The sequence below is a fragment of the Moschus berezovskii genome, chromosome 20 (genome assembly GCF_049115385.1).
Source record: "Moschus berezovskii isolate FMDL1 chromosome 20, NW_MosBer_1.0, whole genome shotgun sequence".
NCBI classification, from domain to species: Eukaryota; Metazoa; Chordata; class Mammalia; order Artiodactyla; family Moschidae; genus Moschus; species Moschus berezovskii.
Window position 1 is genome coordinate 59948115 of NC_142479.1, and position 22419 is coordinate 59970533.

Below are 22419 nucleotides of genomic sequence, written 5' to 3' on the forward strand. Positions count from 1 at the left end.
TAGGACCTCAACAATTAATGTTTAATAGCATGGCATGGTACCTAAACATGGAGAACAAATGTGTCTTTGGTGTTCCACAAACATTTATTTTTAGGAGGCAATAAAAGCAGACACTGAAAGCTTGACACGAGAAAGAAGCTGCCAAGGGGATGGGTTAGGTTCTCATCAGCTCAAGGTGCTCTTTTGTGACGCTGACCTGCTAACCACTGAATGACGACTAGTCACGCAGAAACCCCAGGCTGAATCTCTTCTCTCCCCAGTTTAGAGCATCGTTTGAGGCTCTTAGAGATGCCGTCCAAACTTTTACTCCAACACATACACTCTAATAACAAGTCATTTTCTTGTCTCCTCTCCACAGTTTAGCGCAGTGAATGGGGCAGAGATCTAAAGATGCCCGGGCCCTTTTGAGGACTTTGGAAGCTTAAGCTCAAAACTCACCTTAAATTACATCTCAAAGAAGCCTTTTTAACGCCCCTGCCTCCCCTCCTCACCCATCAAGGAACTGACCACCCTTTTCCCAACACAGGGTTCTTTCAAAGAACCCACGAGACTTTCTTTGTCTCAGTTGTTCTCATTCTACTTAATATTAATATCGTTGTGTACATGTGCTCCCAGCAGCTAGCTTCAGCAACGCTGATTGAGTAAAACAGAAAATGAATCAAAGGGAAGTGTGCAGCAAATCAGAACACTTACTCTTCCACATGTGTTGGAACCTGCAGGACTGGATCTGTGCAAAAGAACAACAAAGGTGTTGTCAGACAGATTCTAAAATGTCAAGATTCCTAGAGTTCCTAGGACCAGCTCACAAGATGGACCAATAAATTTATCTACACGAGAAAACATAGGTGTAGGCTCTGGGAGACGGGGGCTCCCCTGGTGGCTCAGCGGTAAAGAATCCACCTGCAATACAGGAGATGCAGGTCCAACCCCTGGGTTGGGAAGATCCCCTGGAGGAGATCATGGCAACCCACTTGAGTGTTATTGCTGGGATAATCCCATGGACAGAGGAGCCTGGCGAGCTACAGTCCATGGGGTTACACAAGAGTTGGTCATAACTTAATGACTAAGTACACACGCACGCACACACACATGCATTCATACACATATGCACACATGCATCACTCATGCAAGCTCTTAGGTCCATTGCTGAGATTGGAGAGAGGGCTGAGGGCAGGATGGAACTGCTCTCAGGAAATATGCCTGTGACTTGGAGGCTGGACATATAAGGAAGCACAGCGACAACCCACAGTGGACAATGGGTCACAGTGTCACTATCCGACACATTAAGGACTTCTAAACCTAAACCATCTCTGGGTCAGATACCTGGCGTGGTGACAGATATTTCCATTGGGAAAGCAAAACTGGGGCTTAAGAAGCAGTTTTGCTGTTGATGAGAATTTGACTGGATGGCAAATTGGACATATCCCTTTGGGGCAGCAATATGATAACTTTAGAGCCTTTGAGTGTACATTCTTCTTGATCTCCTTTGATCCATTAATTCCATGTCTATAAAGTCTGGTTTAAAAACAACACAAAGTATATAAAACGCTTTCTGTACAAAGATCTTCACAGTAGTATCACAGATGACCTAACTGTTCAGGGGTGCGGTTAAATTATGAAATGTCCACTTGGCAGAAAATTAAGACTTCTAAAGTCACTCAGTCATGTCCAACTCTTCGCAAACCCGTGGACTATAGCCTGCCAGGCTCCCCTGTCCATAGAATTCTCCAGACAAGAACACTGGAGAGGGTAGCCATTCCCTTCTCCAGTGGATCTTCCCAGTCCAGCAATTGAACCCAGGTCTCCTGAATTGCAGGGAGATTCTTAAAGCTTCTAAAAGGTCTTATAAAGTTTTATAACTATATATGTTCAGGAGAAAAAAATAACATTGTACCTAGAGTATTAATGCAGCTGAGGAAAAAAAAAAACCTACCTATGTGTGTAAAAAAAAAAAGAGATGGAAAGGTAAAAAAAAAAAGTGCTGAACTGTAAGTTACCTTTGTTGGAAATATAAATAACTTCCCCACCTTTTCCACATTTCCCCAAATTTCTACAAAAGTAGGCATTACCTTTGAAATAGGAAACACAGTTTTTCCTTCAAGTCATTTTAATATTGGGTTGGACAAAAAGATTGTTCAGATTTGTCCATTTGATGGTACAGAAAAACCCGAACAAACTGTCTGGCCGACCCAATATTTGCCATCATCTGAGTGACAGAATTTCTCCTGGGCACAGATCACAAGGGCAATCCTGAGTCCTCGGGGTGGATGGAGGCCACTGACCCGGCAGTATTGGAACAGAGCTGAAATCCCAGGCCAAGACTACACAGCAATGAGGTGTTTCCAGCCACTGGGACCCCACAGGCTATAACCCATGCTGCCCACAAAACTTCAAAGCTAGGGTCGAGGACGACATATGCTGTGATGTGACTCGGGATACAGGCTCTGCTTATGGTGACAGACAGCTGTCTAATTCCCCGGGTCAGCTGGGATTCTCAGATGAAGGAAACCCTTTCAAGCCTTATCGTGTGTTGACTTTGCTTTGCAGGCCCAGCTCCCACATGAAGGCGGACCGGTGTTCACAACAACAGAGGCGCACACACCACATGTGGTCTGTGGGCGGCAAACAAACAATTCATTAAAACCAAGAGCATTTCAGGAAACAGGAGGAACTCTCGGTTGGTAAGCACATGGTGATCGTCCCCATTAATCACCTCTCGGTACACTCTCACAAACAGACTGATGCAAGAGACAGGAAATGAGGGTGCCTAGCCCTCACTCTCCCAAAACAGACAAGCAGCAATCATAACCCAGCGCCTCCAATGCTGCCCAGAAGCTGAGCACGCCAGGGAGCACGAGAGGCATGTTTCCAAGAAAACACAGCATGAGGAAGGCGTCCTTTTGATTTGTTCCGGCCACTTAAAGGTGCTGCAGATCAACAGGGATGCAGAGGACACTACCAAATCCTAGCTGTTCCCCAAAGACAAGACGTGGACCCTGAGGGGGTGTGGATGCCTGTTCCTGAGCTCATCTTTGAGGCTCAGTGTTTGCTCACTCTCGGGGTCTCTTCTACCGTGATCTTCCTGGTTCTCTGGAGCTTATTCAGCTTATCTGACACGGAGGCCTCAGGTCCCAAAGTGTGTCCTGCGCCAGAGAGGTTCCAGTTAAGACACAGGCCGCTGGCAGGAGCCAGGGAGGGGTGCGTGGACACCTACAGCAGGGGTGAGGAGCCACACTTTCTCCTAGGCTTAAGGGGACATGACCTCCAAGAGGGGCGCCTTCTCATTCACTCGTAAAATAGGGCCCCTGGAATAAACATCTGCAGAGCTGCATGCATGTCACAGCAAGCAAATGTGGAACAATGACCCATTCTCCGTATTTTTCTTCTTAAAGAATCATTTGAATCTAAGGTTTCCTTTCAAATACTACAGGATGCTGGAGGATAATTACAATATTGTGATGGTTTTTGCCATACATTAATATGAATCAGCCATAGGTATACATGTGTCCCCTCCATCCTGAACCACTTCCCTGGGGGTTCAGTGGTTAAGACTCTGCATTCCCAATGCAAGGGGGCACAGGTTCGATCCCTGGTCAGGGAATTATGATAACACAAGCCATGTGGTCTGGCCAAAATAAATAAATTAATAATAATAATAAAAAAAAAACACACACAAGGGAAGGAAACATAAGACCAAAAAATGGGGGCCTGTTGATAACTGCTTAAAGAAAGAATTGACAACACTGGCCTGTCATTTTACTGTTCTCTCTACCTCTACTTGAAATTTTCCATATTAGAAAAGGTTAAAGGATAAAAATATTTGAAAAGCCAGAAAAATAAAAGGAAAAATCATCAGCTGAAAATGTGCCATGGAAGCCCAACATGAAAAGGAGTTGTTTTGGATTTAATAAGGAGAACTGGACTTAGGCAAGTCTTGCTCTTAAAAAAAAAACAAAACAAAGTCGTCTTCATGTGAAAGGAAACAGTGGCCTAACCCTAAGGCTATAAACAAACGCTGCTACAAAATAAGCCTCTCTATCTATATGGAAACTGATAAGGACAAAAGCCATCTCACCAGGCTGTTTTACTTTCAGAAAAGGGCAGGGAAAAAAAAAAAAGAGTTACTTTACCAGTGTAAAAATGGGTGTTATTCAAGGGAAAGGTAAAGATAGCAAGAGGAAAAAAAAGGCTGAAATCAGTGTTTGGTCTCCAAGATCAAGACAGAAAAAGAACTGCCCACTGCTCCCCTGGGAGGGGCCGCTGGACTCGGCTCCCCTGGCGGGTCCATTTCAGGCCTGATTTACTCTGGAAGAAACCTGGCGAGGTGCGGTGACATGCATGACTCCTGTTCTGTGCTGATGGAATCCTCCTTTTCAACCCGAGGCAGAAATGACCCAAGATAGAAGTAAACATGTTTATTTCCAAAAGAAACGAGTTTTCATCTTTCCAAGAATACCTTTTTCACCATCCTCTCTCGAACCTCCTACCTTCTCCCCTGCACTGGGCCCTGTCTGCACACTGGACTCTGCTCCCTTCTTGAGCCCCAGGCCTCAGGTCTCCGTCCATCACCACCCACAGCTCTACTCTTCCAGCTGCTTCACCACCCTGTGGGTGATCCCACGTGCCTGCTGCTGCCCCCGCCACGGGGTTCGACCCTCCCCTCCCCCAGTCTCTCCACTTCCTGGCCTCTTAGGCCCTGAGCTACTGCCAGATTTTTCACTCATCTCTCTCTCCCCCTCTCTCCCATCTACTCCTCTCCCCTTCTCCTTCCCTCTTCTTACTCCAACAGGGAAAAACTTTTCCTGGCTCTCGTCTCAGTTCCCTCCGAGAGCACACCCATCTCTGTAGCTTCAACCATAATCACAACGGGAAAATCCTAGATCCCCATCTCTCAAACTCTTCTTTCTGGACCCACTGGACATTTCCATCATCTCCTGCCAGCACCTCGACCACCACTTGCCCAAATCACACCCTCCATCATTCTCTCCAGACTGGCTTGGCTACCCTGTTCTCCTAGGAGACAGGCAGTCCTCAGACCACACTGCTGACGCTCATTTCTCCTGCAGAACCTGCCATCGGATGTCAGACTCTCTGATCTGTTTCATCATTCTGTTTCCTACCTTCAGCATCTTTTCAGCATCGCTGGAACCCCTTGTCTTCCAAGAGCTCCCTTTTCTCCTAGTCTGTGTGCCTTTGGGATCAGAAAAACCTAGGATTAAATCCAAGCTCTGTCACTCACCAGCTGAGTGACCTCGGCAAAGTTACTTAACCTTTCTGAGCCTCAGTTTCCTTGTCAGTGAAGAAAAAAATAAAGAGATAGAGATAATAATACCAAACTCGAGGGGCAACTTTATGTTGATTAAATAAGGTTAAATATATCTTAAGATTGTAAGTCAGTACCTTGACATAGAAGAGTGATGCTTCTGAAGACATAAATCAGATAATGTCTCTCTGCCACTCACAATCCATTGACGGGTATTTTGTTGCCCAGTAGAGGCCAATGTTCACCCAGTGATCTGTGAATCCATGCAACCCCACCCTCCCACACCCACCCTGGTAGTCTCCCATTATTTCTTCCTTACTCTATTCCAGCCATGCTGGAATACAGGCTACTTCTGGACTACTGCCAAGTCTAAACCGGCCTTGGGGCTGTATATTGTTCCCTGTGCCAAGGTCTTTGATCAAATGTCACCATCTCAGAGAGGCCTTCCATGACTTCCTACCAGCCAGGATCCCCTACTCTCTTCCCTGCTTGATTTTTCTCCATGACACTGACCACCTCTGAAGTTCTATGTACTTCACTTTTTAAATGTCTGACTCTGGTCACTATAAGATCTGTGGGGGCTGGGATTTATCTTCTGCAGCTTGCCAACAAAAGTACATATAGTCAAAGCTATGGTTTTTCCAGTTGTCATGTATAGATGTGAGAGTTGGACCATAAGGAAGGTTAAGCACTGAAGAATTGATGCTTTCAAACTGTGGTGCTGGAGAGGACTCTTGAGAGCCCCTTGGACAGCAAGGAGATCTGACCAGTCAATCCTAAAGGAAATCAACCCTGAATACTCACTGGAAGGACTGATGCTGAAGCTCCAATACTTTGGCTACCTGACGCAAAGAGCTGACTCATTGAAAAAGACTCTGATGCTGGGAAAGGTTGAGGGCAAGAGGAGAAGGGGATGACAGAGGATGAGATGGTTGGATGGCATCACTGACTCAATGGACATGAGTTTGAGCAAACTCCAGGAGATGGTGAAGGACAGAGAAACCTGGCGCACTGCAGTCTGTGTGGCCGCAAAGAGTGGGACACAACTTAGCGACTGAACGACAACATACTCCTGACATCCTGGGTACTTTCCAAGTACTTCCCTGGGTACTTCTTAACCACTGGTCCAGTGGTTAAGAATTTGCCTTCCAATATAAGGAACACAGGCTTGATCCCTGCGTTGGGGAACTAAGATCCCATATGCCATGGAGCAGCTAAGCCCCAAAGCCACAATGAAGAACCCAAGAGCCTCAACAAACACCCAGTGCAGCCAAAAAAAAACACCAAAAAATAGTGCCTGGCACATGAGAGGGGTTCAATATATTTACTGACTGAAGCAATCAACAATTATTAGTCTCCTTCCTACTTCTACTCTAGACCTGCCTGGATATCCATCGCTGACCATTCTATAATCCAGCAGCTACGCTCCATCAACCCTCCACCCAGAATCCACCAGGCAATCCCCTCTCCTCCTCCTCAGTCTTCTGAGCACTGCTGAAGAAAACACCATAATCACTTGTGGAGATAGCAGAATGTACCCGGGGCAGCTGGGCCCCATGGCATAGGAGATATGTTTATCTACTTCCTGCTCTGTTCCTCACAGCTGGTGTTTCAGACTTTCACGCCTTGCGTCCAGGCCCCTTCCTCTCCGCACATGACTCCCCTCTGTGGCACAGGGAGCTCAGAAACTTCCTACCCCTGGTCCTCCAGGTTTGCCAACCCCACGCTGCCCTGCATATTTCTATAACAGGACACGCTTTCACCTGCACATTCCCAGACACTTCACACTTACAAATCTAGAGCCCCAGTACTCTGTCTCCCAGGGGTCTTCAGGTCCTTCCGGATAACTCCTTCCTCTGCCAACCCTTCCTCTTGGTAAGCATGCCAAACCCTTCTTCGCACCTTTCCTAAAGGCATCCATTTGAGTCTTTTTGACTGTGTTATCTGGCTACACCGCACAGCTTGTGGGATTTAGTTCCCAGATCAGGGACTGAACCCGTGCCCTTGGCGGTGAGATCTCGGAGCCCTAACACTGGACTGCCAGGGAATTCCCTCAAGTGGTAACTGAACTGCATCACAGCAAAGGCCCCCAACTCCAACGGGCAAAGACACATCCTTGAAAGGAAAGCAGTGCAATCTAACGCTGAAGCTACCAGGGCTCAACCCTGTGGAGGACTGCTGTGTTTCTCTTAAAAGTCTAAAACTTTAGCTATCACACCCTGAGGGCTGACTGTGTGCCCAGGGCCCCTCAGCACACGGGGGAACTATAGGCCTTAAGCATTCAAGGCTCTGCAAAACCTGGGCCTAATTCTTCTCCATCGCAACTCTTCCCAGAACTCAGCCCATGCTTTCCTGTCTGTCTCTGAGGTCACCATCACTTGCCCCAACTCCTTCTACCTCTGCCCAGCCTTCAAATGCCCCTTTCTCCAGGAAGTCAGAAACTGAGCGCCCACTGCACTTGGCACTTAGCACATTTCTCAGGCAACAGGTACTTAATTGCATGTGGCCTCTGTGGTTCTCAGAGATCTGGGGGCTGGATTGAATTTTAAGCACTTTGTAGGGCTGCTACTGCTGCTGCTAAGTCACTTCAGTCATGTCCAACTCTGTGTGACCCCATAGACGGAAGCCCACCAGGCTCCCCCTTCCCTGGGATTCTCCAGGCAAGAACACTGGAGTGGGTTGCCATTTCCTTCTCCAATGTGTGAAAGTGAAAAGTGAAAGTGAAGTCGCTCAGTCGTGTCCGACCCTTAGTGACCCCACGGACTGCAGCCTACCAGGCTCCTCCATCCATGGGATTTTCTAGGCAAGAGTACGGGAGTGGCTTGCCATTGCCTTCTCCGACTTTATAGGGCAGGGACCGTCTATTTTGTTTCTTGAGAAATACAGATGGGAAAGTGCCTGGGGCTTATGACAGTTCAGTAAATAATCACAACGTGCACTCCTGTGTAACTGCTGCCCGGGTCTTTGCTCCCCTCCTACTCAGCAGGTAAAGCTGTCTGTAGAATGTAAGGAAGTCGATAATTTAAGATATCCAATATTGCACATGGAATGCAGTCACTCAGATAAGTTTATCTTAATGAGAAGGGCTTTTCCACACAGAAACCTACATGATAAAAACAAAAAGGAGCTGCCCAGGTGTAACTCTGTTTGTTCACTCACACTTAAAAATTATTTAAATTTACGGGAAAAAATGATACGGCGTTTGCTTCCAAATGATGGAGATGGGGGAGCAGACTGTCATGTGTGAGTCGTCACTGAAGCTGGCTATCTGAGGCTTTCATACTTTTCTCTCTACTTTTGCGTATGTTGAAATTTTTCTAAAATGAAAAAAAATTAAGAGAAGCTAAAAAAAAAAAAGAGCTATTTAAGGAATACCTTTCTGGGAGGGGGATGGGAGGGTGAGGGGGTGGGGTGGGATGTGGCGGGGAGGGTCTGAAAAGAAAGACCTGTTCTTCCTGCCCACCCTCAGCTGTAGCATGACGCTTGACAGCCTGATTCTATAATGTCCCAGGGCTGGAAGAGAGAAGAGAAGCCCAGGGGAGAAGCATGAAGGACTCTGTCAGCACCATTTCAGCCTTCCCTCAACACAGAAAAATCTCTCCGATGAAGTCGGTCACCATTTGAGTTAATTGCTTCAGACCAGAGTTTGGGGCAGATGGCCTCTCTCTGCCGGTGACTCTGGGCCGACTCACTCTCACGTGGGAAGAAATCAGATCGCTTTGATTACAGAGGCTGCAAGAACAGGCTGTCCATCTGACTGGAGCTCGAGGAGCCCTATGGGATCCTTCCCATCCCTAGATGAGCGCCGATATTTCTGGAACACATTGCTTCTCCGGTGGAATATAGGTGGGTGTGGGTTTTACTGCTGGGCTCCTCCTCACCCTTCTTTCCAAAGCACCACCTCCCCGCTGCCCCTGACACAGCCCGCATTTAAAACCAGCCCCAGGGCTTCCCTGGTGGTCCAGTGGTTAAGAATCCGCCTTGCAATGCAGGGAACTCGGGTTCGGTTCCAGGTTGGGACTAAGGTTCCCGCACACCTCAGAGCAACTACAAGCCCACACGCTCTGGAGCCTGAGAGCCATAGCTAGAGAGTCCAGGCGCGGCAAGGAAGGATCCCATGAGACCCAACTGAGATCCCGCGTGCGGCAACCAAGACCAGATGCAGCCGAATAAAGATCAAAGACAAAAAACAGCCTCGGGACCTCCCTAGTGGCCCAGCGGTTAAGAGTCCACAGTGCAATGCTGGGGATGGGGGCTCGATCCCTGGTCAAGGAACTAAGATCCCACATGCTGCAAGGCAACTAAGCCCTCAAGACACAACTAGAGGGCCTGCATGCTGCAAGTAAAGTCTGTGTACCGTAAAAACAACAACAGCAGAAATCCCACATTTGATGCAAGAGAGATCCCCCATGCTGCAACTAAGGCCTGATGCAGCCAAAGAAATAAATAAATATTAAAAGATACAGACCAGCCTCCTCTCTGACTGCAAGACCTCTCCAGGTGCAAGTAAGACGTCTTGTTGGCTAGAAACTCTGCAAACGAGACCCTTCTCAGTGCACCTCTAGCGGTGACCAGAAATGTCCTGGGTTGGCCCTCTTGAAAGGGATTTAAGGACTGAAAGACCACAGGTGAAGTCCCAGCTGCTCTATGCTCCCTGGAAGCCTCCCCGTATACCCAGTCTTTGAGAGCCTCCTTCCTTCTAGGAGCAAATCGAGAAAGGGTGGACAGTGGGCGGAGAGACTGTGGAGAAGAAAGGGGAGAAAACCTTGGGAGGTGGTGCGGTGGGCACTAAGGAGGAAGCAGCTGGAGGCTTTTGAGAAGAAGGGAAACGTGGTACAAGACTCTGAAGGCAGGTGAGGACAGGCAGGCACCAGGGGACAAAAGGGGATGTGAGAGAGAGGAGGAAGCACAAAGGGAGCGTAGTGTGGGGGTGGCCCTGGTGGTACAGGGGTTAAGACTCTGCACTTCCAATGCAGAGGTGAGAGGGTTCGATCCCTGATTGGGGAACTAAGATTTCATATGTCACATGGTGGAGCCAAAAGGCAACAGCAAGAAGAAAACAAATAAACAAAAAACCAATGGGTAGTGAGGAAGGTAATGCCATAACCCCAGTAAGATCATCTGAGACACTTTGAGGGGTGGCGGTGTTGGGGAAAGGAGAGGTGGTCAGAGCCAAACAGGAGGGTAAGAAAAATATCAACAGGACTTAGTCCCGATCAGAAAAATGAAGTGAAAAAACAGAATGAGTTTAAGAGGACATGGATATTTTAATCCCGACTGACGGTGAAGCTAGCTTGGTTAGTCTGCATGCAAAAAGCTGCCATTTCCTCAAGAAAATGCTTAAGGGTCTAAAACCCTTTTTTTAAAATAAAAATTATTGGTAGAAACAAGGTCATTCACCACTCCCCATCTTAACTCAAAACTTAAGTCTCCTCAATATGGTCCATGCACTCAAGTGAACCAATTAGGGGCTTCTTCTCCCCAACGGCGACTCATTTCCTTCCTCCAGAGGGAAGGAACTTGGGTAATCTATGCACTAAACTCCCATGAAAGTTGTCAGGTCCAAGTTGTAGGGCTGCTGCTGCTGCTAAGTCACTTCAGTCGTGTCCGACTCTGTGTGACCCCATAGACGGAAGGCCACCAGGCTCCCCCTTCCCTGGGATTCTCCAGGCAAGAACACTGGAGTGGGTTGCCATTTCCTTCTCCAATGTATGAAAGTGAAAAGTGAAAGTGAAGTCGCTCAGTCGCGTCCAACCCTTAGCGACCCCACGGACTGCAGCCTACCAGGCTCCTCCATCCATGGGATTTTCTAGGCAAGAGTACTGGAGTGGCTTGCCATTGCCTTCTCCGAGTTGTAGGGCAGCAAGTTTCAAACTTTCCTCAAAGTTCAGCTTCATGACAAGAGTGTTTTAAAATAGATCTCTGATCAGAAGCTCTTAAAATCCACAGTGAAATTTCCAAATTTTATCAGAACTAAGGGGAGGATGCCATAAGCTTTCTTTCAGGGTAATCGCTACAAGGGGCTTCCCTGGTGGCTCAGCAGTAAAGAACCACCTGCCAGTGCAGGAGACTTGGGTTTGAACCCTGGGTCAGGAAGATCCCCTGGAGAAGGGAATGGCAACCCTCCCACATATTCTTGTCTGGAGAATCCCATGGACAGAGGAGCCTGGCGGGCTACAGTCCACAGGGTCACAAAAGAGTCAGATATGACTCAGCAACCAAATAATGACAATCTCTGCAAGTCACCAAATGTCATGTTTGATGAAGATGATCCTGTAGAAATACCAACATAAACTGAAAAACTAGCCATCGTATCAAAGGCTGTCAAATTCTAAGGTCTCACTCATCCTTGCCTTGGCAGAAGTAACTCAGGCCGAAAAACACATCCTGCATGCTACAACCAACCATGAAGGAATTCAAGCTATAACCAATTGTGAAGGAGGACAAGATGATTTAATGCTTGGGACTCTGCCCCAGTGCCTCTCAGGATGTCATTAACTTCACCGAGTTCAATTCTGGAGCGATTAGAGTGTTCAACCAAAGGTAAGTAAAAGGATGGTAACTAAGTCACAGCCAAAACTGGCCTTTTATCCTGAGTTTCAATATTCACAACTGTATTCCGAAACACACCAAGCAGCGCTGCAGAGAATGCCTGCTGGAGCTGAAATCTATGCTACTGTGTGTGATGATCACTATATATTTTTTTGGCCATGCTGCATAGCACGTGGGATCTTAGTTTCTCAACCAAGGACTGAATCTGCGTCCCCTGCAATGGAAACGCTGAGTCTTAGCCGCTGGACCACCAGGGAAGTCCCATGACCACTATTTCCAAGAGCCCCTCCATGACATGAGACATATTGCTCTGAGGCAAACCCCAGGCATGTGGGAGGCACGTGAACGGGGGCACAGATACACGAGGCTGCGTACCAGCTGGTGCTCACTGAAGCTGAGTGATGGGTACAAGAGTGTTCATTAGATCATCTCTTTGTCTATGTATGTTTAGACTCTCTTGATAAAAAGCAAAACACTCAAAAAAAGAAATTACTTTTTCAAGAGACTCAAAAGCAGAAACAGGCCTCTCTCACAGCCCCTCTCAGAAACTCAACTTTTAGTCCTCCAAAACAATGGAGAACAAATAAACACTTTTCTGTGCTTCGGCACTTAGGGAGAAAGGCAGGATGGCATATCTTAAGCCTAGAAAATTCCTTAAGAGAAAATGGATTAGAACTACTAATGAAACGTCACTCCCTTTCCCAAACTCCCTTCTCTTGAGTGTCACACAGAGTTTTCTCTCAAGCCTCTGAGGGTGGCTCGCTGATACTCCAGGGGAACACGAACCCTGCCTGAAGAACAGGAGAGAAAACCTACTGCAGAAAGTCATGAAAAGCCACATGCAGCTCAAGATCAGGAACTGGAAACTTTCATGATGACGCATCCTGGGGAGGCAAAGCCAGCCTCACCCGCTTCTCCCTGGGGCCCGAGCTGGCATTGGGTGTCTTAGAAGTTTACTGAGACCTACTCCTTCAAGGAGTTAGAAATCCACTAGGAGAACAAACAGCCAAAAGCTCAGAGGAAGCAGGAAGTGCCGGTACAGAGGCTTCAGTGAGCCGCCTCTGGAGCCTGAGAAGGGAGGGGTTCACCCTGCAGCAGGAGTGCAGGAGGTGAGCTGTGAAGGGGTCTTAATGGATGGAAAGGGGCCTGGGCAACACTGCAGGCCACTGGCGGGGAGAGGCCATAAGCAAAGGCCCTATGTCTCAGAGACCTGGCAGCAACAAGCAGCTGAGGCTGGAGAGGTGGGTGACAGCCCGACTGTGAAGGGGCTGACAGGTGTGATCAGGAGCTTAGACTTCACCCTGGGGCCCGGTGCTTCTCCAGCTGACTGTGGGGAAGGGCCAACTGTTGAAAAGTCCAACCCCCCAGGAATGAGGCTTCTGCTCCCTTTTGTACTTCTCTCCTCGTGGGCGAGGAACATGGGTGGGCAGGCCACACTCAGAGTAGCACTGCGATGGACAACATGTAGAGCAACACCTTTCAGCAGGGGAGCAGCGTGGTTGGGGCAGTGGTTTCAGAGGGTGTGTCCGCCCGCTGTGCGCTGGGTGACGGGGAGCATGAGGCGGGCAGCAGGGATGGTGGTCAGGAAGCTGCTGCATGGATCCAGGAAGTGCATGTTGAGAGCCCGGCTAAGACGCTGGCAAGGGGGACTGGGAGGAGGGGTCAGGTTTGGGAGACCCTCCGTGAGTTCACGTGGTGGGACTGGGTGACCAAGGGGCAGAGCATCGCTCTTCTCTAGCTTGGGTGGCCCATAACTGTCAGCACAGGTAGGAACTATAAACAGAGGCACAGGGTTGGAAATTCACAGGCGAAGATGTTCTTCAGGCTTCAAATAACTAATTTTGTTTTTAATCCTTCCCTCATAAGAAATCGCCAACATTAACCATTTAGGAGGCATCTCAGGAGTTTGGACCTCTTTGTCTAAGGGATGCATATTTCTATAGTTAATAAAGAATGGTGCTAAGGAATTCCCTGGTGGTCCCGGGGCTAAGACTCCACACGTCCAGTGTAGGGGGCCTGAGTTCGATCCCTGGTCAGGGGACTGGATCCCACAGGCCGAACTAAGAGTTCTAATGCTGAAACTAAAAGACGCTGTGTGCCATAACTAAGACCTCGAGCAGCCAAATAAATGTTTGTTTTTTTTTTAAAGATACGGTTTGAAATTAGACCTAGTCCTCTGGACCTACTATTACAGGAAAGGAGATGGAAGGGAATGGGTGTGGGGGTTGCTACAGAACCATCTGCAGTTTGATGACGATTTGAGTGTCAGACTCCAAGGGGAGTGTAGGAAGCCCTAAACTAGCCATGGCAATACCAAAGAGAGTCCTTTAATTCCACCAGGCCGAGGCAAGCTTTGTGAAATGAATCTAACCCAGAACATGACAGTGACGTTCTCAGCTTGTGTCTGGGCTGGGAGTGCAGAAATGAAACACACTCAGTCATGTTCAGTGGTGAAATTTCAGAGACAGACAGTGGTGCTGCTGCAGTTACAAAATCACAGCTTATTGGGATCACACCTACGGGCTCAAATCTGTTTCCGAAAACAAACAGAACTTGTTTTCTGTACTAAGTGGAGTTTGCTGCTGTGTTGTGAGAAATCTCCATTTCTGGGAACAGCAACACATGTTTGGTTGAGGAACAAAAGCACCTGCCAAAACCATTCTGTGGATAGAAAAAAAAAAAAAAAAGCCACTCCCAGTTTCTTGGTCCCTGAAAAAAGTTAGGAAACCACAAAATGGAATAACAGGTAAGTGTTCTGCAGAACCCCAGTTTGATGACTTAGAGGTGTCTGTTTGCATCAGCAAGTTTCTTCCATTTCAATCTGACTCACCATGGCCACTCATGCCCAAGCCTGCAACCTCCCTTGCCTGAACTGGTACAGTAGCCTCCACAGCTCTTATCACCACTATGTACTTTATCTCCTTATCTGACTCCCCCATAGAATGAAAGCTCCATGAGGGCAAAGATTCTGCTGTATTTTCAGGATCTAGAAGAGTAGCTGGATACATTTATAAATCTACTTATGTATTGTTGCTGTTGTTTTCCACTGTCTCCCAGAGCTTGCTCAGATTCGCATCCATTGAGTCAGTAAAGCTATCTAACCATCTCATCCTCTGCCGCTCCCTTCTCCTTTTGCCTTCCATCTTTCCCAGAATCAGGGTTGGAAAACCAAAGAGCTGGCTCTAAGCATCAGGTGGCCAATGTATTGGAGCTTCAACTTCAGTCCTTTCAATGAATATTCAGGGTTGATTTCCTTTAGAAGTGACTGGTTTGATCTCCTTCGTGTCCAAAGGACTCTCAGGAGTCTTCTTCAGCACCACAATTCGAAAGCATCAATTCTTTGGCGCTCAGCCTTCTTTACGGTCCAACTCTCATATCCATACATGACTACTGAAAAAACCATGACTTTGACTACATGGAATTTTGTCAGCAAAGTGATGTCACTTGCTTTTTAATACTCTGTGTAGGTTTGTCATAGCTTTCCTTCCAAGGAGCAAGCACCTTTTAATTTCTGGATGCAGTCACCATCTGCAGTGATTTTAGAGCCCAAGAAAAGAAAATCTGTCACTACTTCCACGTTTTCCCCTTCTATTTGCGATGAAGAGATGGGACCGGATGTCATAATCTTAGGGGTTTTCTTTAATGTTTTCATTCTCCTTTCACTTATGTATTAATGGTTTTGAAATCTTTAGTTATAATTGCAAGATTAAAATTAAATTGAAAATTCAGGGTCTCTATACGTTACCATCTTTAATCTTTGTATAAAAATATACAGAGAGAGAAGGAATTCCCTGGTGGTCCAGTGGTTAAGACTCCACATTTCCTCTGCAGAGGGAATGGGTTCAATCCCTGATTGGGGACCTAAGATCCTACAAGCTACACAGCCAAAAAAAAGGCGGGGGCGCCTACCAATACTAGCCAGGGCTGAATTTAGCTAAAATCAGCCAATTTATTCTAGGAAAAACAATGAGACTTAGAAAATACTGAAATTTCACTGAATTAAATTGAAGTGAATTTCATTACTTGAAATCCTAGGTCTTAATCAACTTTCTCTAATTCTGCCCACAAGTGTCTTTTAACTCCTGCCTGCTCTGCCTACCTAACCAGTTGCTGGGTTCCCCGATTCTGTTTCTGGCAGGCCTCTCATCCTTCCCACCTCTTCCCTTTCCCTGCCCCCCCCCCCCCTCAGGTCTGCCTCCTGTCTCTAGTAGCACACACTGCTGCTGGATTAATTTGGAAGCAGCAGCACCTGTTGAGTCACTCACCTGCTCAGCCGTGTGAATGGCTCCCAACTTCCTGTTCCCTCAAGTACACTTAGATCTGGCACGGGCCTCAACATCCCCTCTGTCTGCCTCCCTCCACCTCCATTGCTAAGCCCCCTCCCAAACCAGACCTGTCCCCACACCCCAGACTGGTGCCTCCTTTGTTCCCGGCCAGGCTTCCCCCCAACTGAAATCTGATGCCTCCACCAAGGCTCAGCTCCACTTATGGAGCCTTTCCTGGTGCAGCTGGAATGGTTTCCTAGCACCTCTGTGCGGTGGTTACAAGGCTGCTTCCCTGTTGAAGTTCTGTGTGCTTGTCGTGTCTCCCTCCCGACTGCGGGCTCCTGGAGGGTAGGGGCTGTCTTTTTCCTCTTTGGGTCCCACACAGTATCTTTCACAGACTGAGTTATCTAAACTTGTGTTAAACTTAAAAGAAGACAAGGGACTTCCCTGGCGGTCCAGTGGTTGAGAATCCGCCTGCCAACGCAGGGGACACAGGTTCCATCCCCTGGAAACTAAGATCCCACGTGCCTCAGGGCAACTAAGCCTGTGCACCACAAAAAAAGATCCCGTGTGCCACAACTAAAACCCGATGCAGCTAAACAAATATTTTTAAAGTATCTTTAAAAAATAAACAAACAAATAAATAAAAGGAGGCAGGTTCTTTCACCTCTAAATTAGAGGAGAGAACAGATTATTTCTTATGTTTGGCAAAGAGTTGGACCCGACTGAGCGACTGAACTGAACTGAAGTAACAAACAGGCAGGACACAGTTTTGCTGGCTACAGGCAAGGCTACTTGCAGAAATTAAGACTTGGAGATCGATCTGAAACAATACACACAGGGAAAAAGCAAAGCAGAAGAATGAAGTGGCTTGGGGGCAAAAATGTCGTGCCTGGGAAAACTGAAACTGAGGGACCAGCCCTCATATTTAACAGCAAAAATGTTTATCTCAATCCTTTTGTAAGACTTGTTGATTTTCATCTCTGGACAAAATCAGACATTCTGAAATATAAAGAACTCTGCTTAAACATGAGAGCACAGATAATATTCGGAGAGTCTGTAATGTACTGCCAAAACTGGGCTCTCCCATCTTGTTGTGGGCTCTTGCTCCTGAGGGACCAGGTCCCTTCCATCACTTAAAGTCCTTGCTGATCCAAGCTGGCCCGGACAGGTAAGGCAGGGCAGCCTGTGGTTACCTAGCTGCCAGCATCTGTGGATGGCAACCAGGTTTGCTGCTGAATGGACAAGATGATGTGTGACCTTCTGATATATGCTAATATTTTTCCAACTAAAAAGACTGTTTTGGAACATTTTATTAATGAAGGAAAAACATTTGCTGTGTTCAAGAGAATAATGAGTCACGGCTTAGTGATGAAAGAGAACATACCAGTCAGACCCAAATTTACCACCAAAGAAGAATTACGATAGGATGGAATAAAAGAGATGTCTCTGAAAGCCCCCAATCCTGGGATTTACCTGGCTTTTATCCAGGAAGATTACTGTGGGAACTGAATACGATTTCCCAGCTGTAGGGAGTCTATGCTGCCCACCAACTCCAGGAAGACAAGATCATAAAATGGAAGCCTGGTAGAGTAAATGAGAAGCAGCCTCTGCCTTCCACGTCCCTCAGTGTAAAGAGCTAGTAAAGTGACTGACTTGGATGAATGTCAAATCCTACAGCCCTCAGTTATTCCAGCCTCTATAAAAACAAAATGAGTAATTTGAGGTTAGAGAAGATAGCTTCTTATAATTATGATTACAAGATTCTAATCATTAGAACTTAAAAAAAATTGTGGTAGCATGTCTTCATAAAGACCAACCAGCCAGAACTATTCATAGAAAAGCCTAGAGCCATTTACACACGAAATCTAGACAACTGTAAAAAAATAATAATAATAAAAAAGATAAAGCTTGTCTCAACTGATGCCCTCAAGCGGATAATCACAATTTGAGTTGTAAACATACCCTTTGTGTACACTTCATCTCTTTTTTTTGACTCTGTTATCCTTTTTTAGTTTATTAAAATCATGTATAACTGTTTCTCTCTTTTTCTGGAATGTTTCCTAGAAAGCAGCTGAGCAAATGTCCATGACACCCTAGGACCAAATCCCAATTACCTTCTTTTAAAGTCCACTTAATGGAGCCTGTCCTCTTGCTGACGGCATGCAGGCTTCCATCCAACGTTGACACAAACAGCAAGGTTTCAGGAAGTGTCACAGTGCTGGGACTCCCAGAGACCTGCAGTGAGAGGTAGAAGAATCGATGTGGTCAATATGATTCTTCATCTTGGGTGTGCACAACCACACACCAGCTCCTCCATTACCCGAAAAGTTCTCCTTCTAAGATCCACCATGTCACAGATGAAGAAACCGAGGTTGACGAACTGAAGTTCCCATCAAGGGCATGTGTCTGGACAACAGCTGGTTTAGGACTAGAATCAGATTGCCTTATTCTATCTGAGCAGCAGTCCCTCCCACACAAGGGCTAATGACCTAACATGTCAGGGGCGGGGGACTCTGAAATAGTCCAAGGCCAGCCTCCACTGAGACAGATGGGGAAAGTATGTATGCTCAGCTTTGAGTTCCTTCTCTTGGTTACGTTTTACTTTCTGAAACCTGGTTATCTTGCAAGACTCCATGCAAAGTAGAATGCCAACACACCGACACACAACTTACGAAATTTTAAAAGGCAAGGAATCCGGCTCAGTGGTAAAGAATCCACCTGCAACACGGGAGACTTGGGTTCGATCCCTGGGTTGGCAAGATCCCCTGGAGAAGGGAATGGCAACCCACTCCAGTATTCTTGCCTGGGAAATCCCATGGACAGAGAAGCCTGGTGGGCTATAGTTCAAGGGGTTGCAAAAGAGTTGGACACAACTTAGCGGCTCAACAACAAACAACAACAAGGAATTTGGGGAAAATATTTAAAGCAAAATAGGAAAAACAGCTCTCATTATAGAAAGTTTATATAATAGTAAACACCAAGATTTTGAGAGAGACATATCATAAAAGAAAATGTATGACTCAGGGAGTTTCAGCTTGGTGCTCTGTGACAACCTAGAGGGATGAGATGGGGTGGGAGGTGGGAGGGAGGTTCAAGAGGGAGGGGACACACGAATACTTAGGATTGATTCATGCTGATGTGTGGCAGAAACCAACACGATATTGTAAAGCAATTATCCTCCAATTAAAAATAATTTTTAAAAAATTCGCCATAATAACACAAATTATTCTTCACATAATAAAAACACAGTTTAAATTAAAATGTACCTTTTATCTTTAATGAATTTAAAAAATATTCTACAGAAAATAACCAAAGGTAGTGAAATTCACTTTCTCATCCACTATTGATTGGTAAAGAAAATTATAAGTTAGTGCAATCTTTCTGGAAAGCATAAAAGCATTCATGCTTTTGACTCTGTAGTTACTCTTCTATATCCTAAAGAAGTTAAGTCCAGCTTGGGAAAAGCTCTTTGCACAATGATACTCATCAAAACCCATTTATAAACACACAAAAAACAGTTCTGAACACTTCTAAATGGCTGAAACAAATTAGGACACAAACAGTCAACAGAATATTATGTAATCATTAAAATGGCCCTTGGAAGAATCTACAATATAGAGAAAAACTTGTATGTGTTATCACATGAAAACTATAGAATCCAAAATTTAATGTAGGCTGTGGTTATAATTAACTGGACAGTTTTCTTCTTTTTTTGCTTGCCTGTCCTCTAGGTTCACTAGCAACTGTACACTCATCCACATGGTTTCCATGGGAGCGAATGTGTGTGTGTGCGCGCATGCACGCACACACACAAGCAGGCAATAGCTGGTACGGTTTCCTAGGATAACTCCCTTCTGAAGTCTGGGTCTACTCAGCAATGCCACCTGTAATGAGATTTTCTCTTCTTTGTCACTGTATTATCACACCAATCAGCTGGTCCCTGCAGGTCTTGAATTAAAAACAGGCCAATGAAACTTGCTTACACTGCGACAGTTTAAATTTTGGCACAAATGCTTTTTTAAAAATACAGCAGTATGGCTGGCTTTTAGCACGAAACATAGACTGTGCATGGTAGCCTGACCCCCAAAATACCTGGTCACTCTTGGTAAAAGCCAGGAGGACACTAATTAACCTCCTAAAACAGATGGCTCTCTCCAGGGCAGCCTGAGCTGGTGGGACAAACACTGCAGTGCCTACATTCCTTTTCCAATGTGAAGACCCCCTGGCAAAGCAGCCAAGCAGCTGCCAGAACCTCCTCTACCTCTTGCCTGTGTCTGGCCTGTAGGGGAGAAGCCCCGCCCTCCACTTTACCCAGGGTGAGGGCCCCTTACCTGGGATGAGTGAAATAACTGCAAGCCTTATAGTTCCTGCTGAATCTACTCTCCAGGTTAAGCCTTAAGGCTGAGAAGAAGAATCTGTTTTTAACTCCACTTCTGCAAGTAGGAGATCAGTCTCAGTACAACCTGGCTAGGAAAACAGAAGCCCCAACATGGTGGCTGCCCTGGGCGGAAGCCAAAGTCTTGTACACCAACTGTTTTGGACTATGGGGTATGGATGGTGACTAACCTCATCTGGACCTGCTCACACCTGAACACATATCACCTGGAGCACCTGGCCTGAAGAACAGCACCCCTGTGATGACTACTGAGGCTGGAGTTACTTGGGACCCCAGGGGAGGGGCTACCTCCATTGACAAAGGGGAATGAATGGGTCTGCGACTTCATGTGGGGTGGTGGGATTAAGTTAGGTGGGGATAGTGTGCAGGTTGACCCAATGAAATGGGAACATGTATGCATATCTGGGAGCCAACAGCTGGAAACCCTCTCCCTCTGTCACACAGTTACCCTGGGAACAACCATTCTTAGGTCTTGGGAATCACACCAGAAGCAGGCTGAACAATCTGGGTGGCTGAAGTACTAAGAAATTAAACTCAGAAAAAAGAAAAGGGAATTAAACTCGGGAGGTTTCTGTGGATATGTTTTTCTCCATGTGGAAAAAGCTGGAAGAGAGACAGAAAGATAAAGACAGAAAGAAGGTTGAGAAGAAACATGGCAGAAAAACTGGGAGAAAGACCCTTGCCTCCAACACTTCTCAGGCCTGGCCAAGCCCTGTCCTTGGGCCCAGGGACACCCAACCCGTGCAATCAATTCCCGTTTGCTTAAGCTTGTTAGAGCTAGGTTTCTGTCCCTCAAAACTGAAACAGTCCTAAATACACACACATAGACCCACACACACACACGTATTTTCAATATATCTATAGAAAAAAAATGAAAATATCGTAAAATTATAGCCCTAGTTTTTTCTCCTTTATTTTCTAAATTTTCTATAATATGATCATAAAAAGGAGATGGATAAGCAGGTGGAAGAGAAGCTGGGATTTAAAGGACCTTCAGCGAGCCCCTAAATTCCAGAAGCCCTTTCCACCTCAGGGTATTAGGTAACCCAATCACCTTTGATCACTGAAATCCACCAAATAAGGGACAGAAGTTTAGAAACACAAAGGTCTCCCGGTCAGAGAGTGTACATCCAGAGAACAAACGAGTTTCACTGTAATTAAAGCCTACAGTACAACTATAATTAACTAAATGCCCCCAAATACATCTCATCACAATCTTAATACTAAAAGGGGCCAATATTTACTAAAACATATCAGTGCTGCTCCACTATTGGCATGGAAACGAAAACCACCTGCCTTGTCCAAGCATCTTGGAAACCACAGGAAGAGCAATTGTCCATGGTTGGTTGGTGACTCGAAATCAAACACTCATCACATAACTAACATGGTCTTCTAAAAATCTCAGAAAGACCAGGTTTGGCTGGAGGTCGAATTTAGCAACTGAGAACGCTGAATTAATCACAATGTCCACAGTGACATCACAAACCCCATCACACCAGACAGAATTTTATCTTCTTTGAAGCTCTTGACAGTTTCAAATTAGAAAGAGACACTCTGAGCAGCATTAGTCTCTCATGAGGCAACTTAATATTATAAAATCTCTGCCTTTTTCTTCTCCTGCCATTTTTTAAAGCATTAAAATGCTTGCCTTCAGATACAGCTTCTATTTGTTGTTGTAGTTCAGTCGCTAAGTCGTGTCGCCTCTGTGACTCCATGGACTGCAACACGCCAGGCACCTCTGCCCTTCACTATCTCCAGAGTTTGCGCAAATTCGTGTCCATTGAGTCGGTGACGCCACCCAACCATCTCATCTTCTGTCCCTACCTTCTCTTCCTGCCCTCAATCTCTCCCAGCATCAACTTCAGCTTCAGTCCTTCCAAAGAATATTCAGGCTTGATTTCCTTTAGGATTGACTGGTTTGATTTCCTTGCCGTCCAAGG

General features: G+C 46.3%; 1 protein-coding gene across 1 annotated transcript in view; it reads right to left on the reverse strand.

The window, feature by feature from the left end:
• The window catches only part of ERN1 (endoplasmic reticulum to nucleus signaling 1), an 83214-nt gene that overhangs the window by 36663 nt on the left and 24132 nt on the right, over positions 1-22419 (reverse strand). The window contains exons 2-3 of the mRNA XM_055408214.2: positions 18198-18318; positions 694-727 (exon numbers count right to left, since the gene is read on the reverse strand). Of these exons, the coding sequence (XP_055264189.2) occupies positions 694-727; positions 18198-18318 (155 nt within the window). The remainder of the gene's footprint in view (positions 1-693; positions 728-18197; positions 18319-22419) is intronic.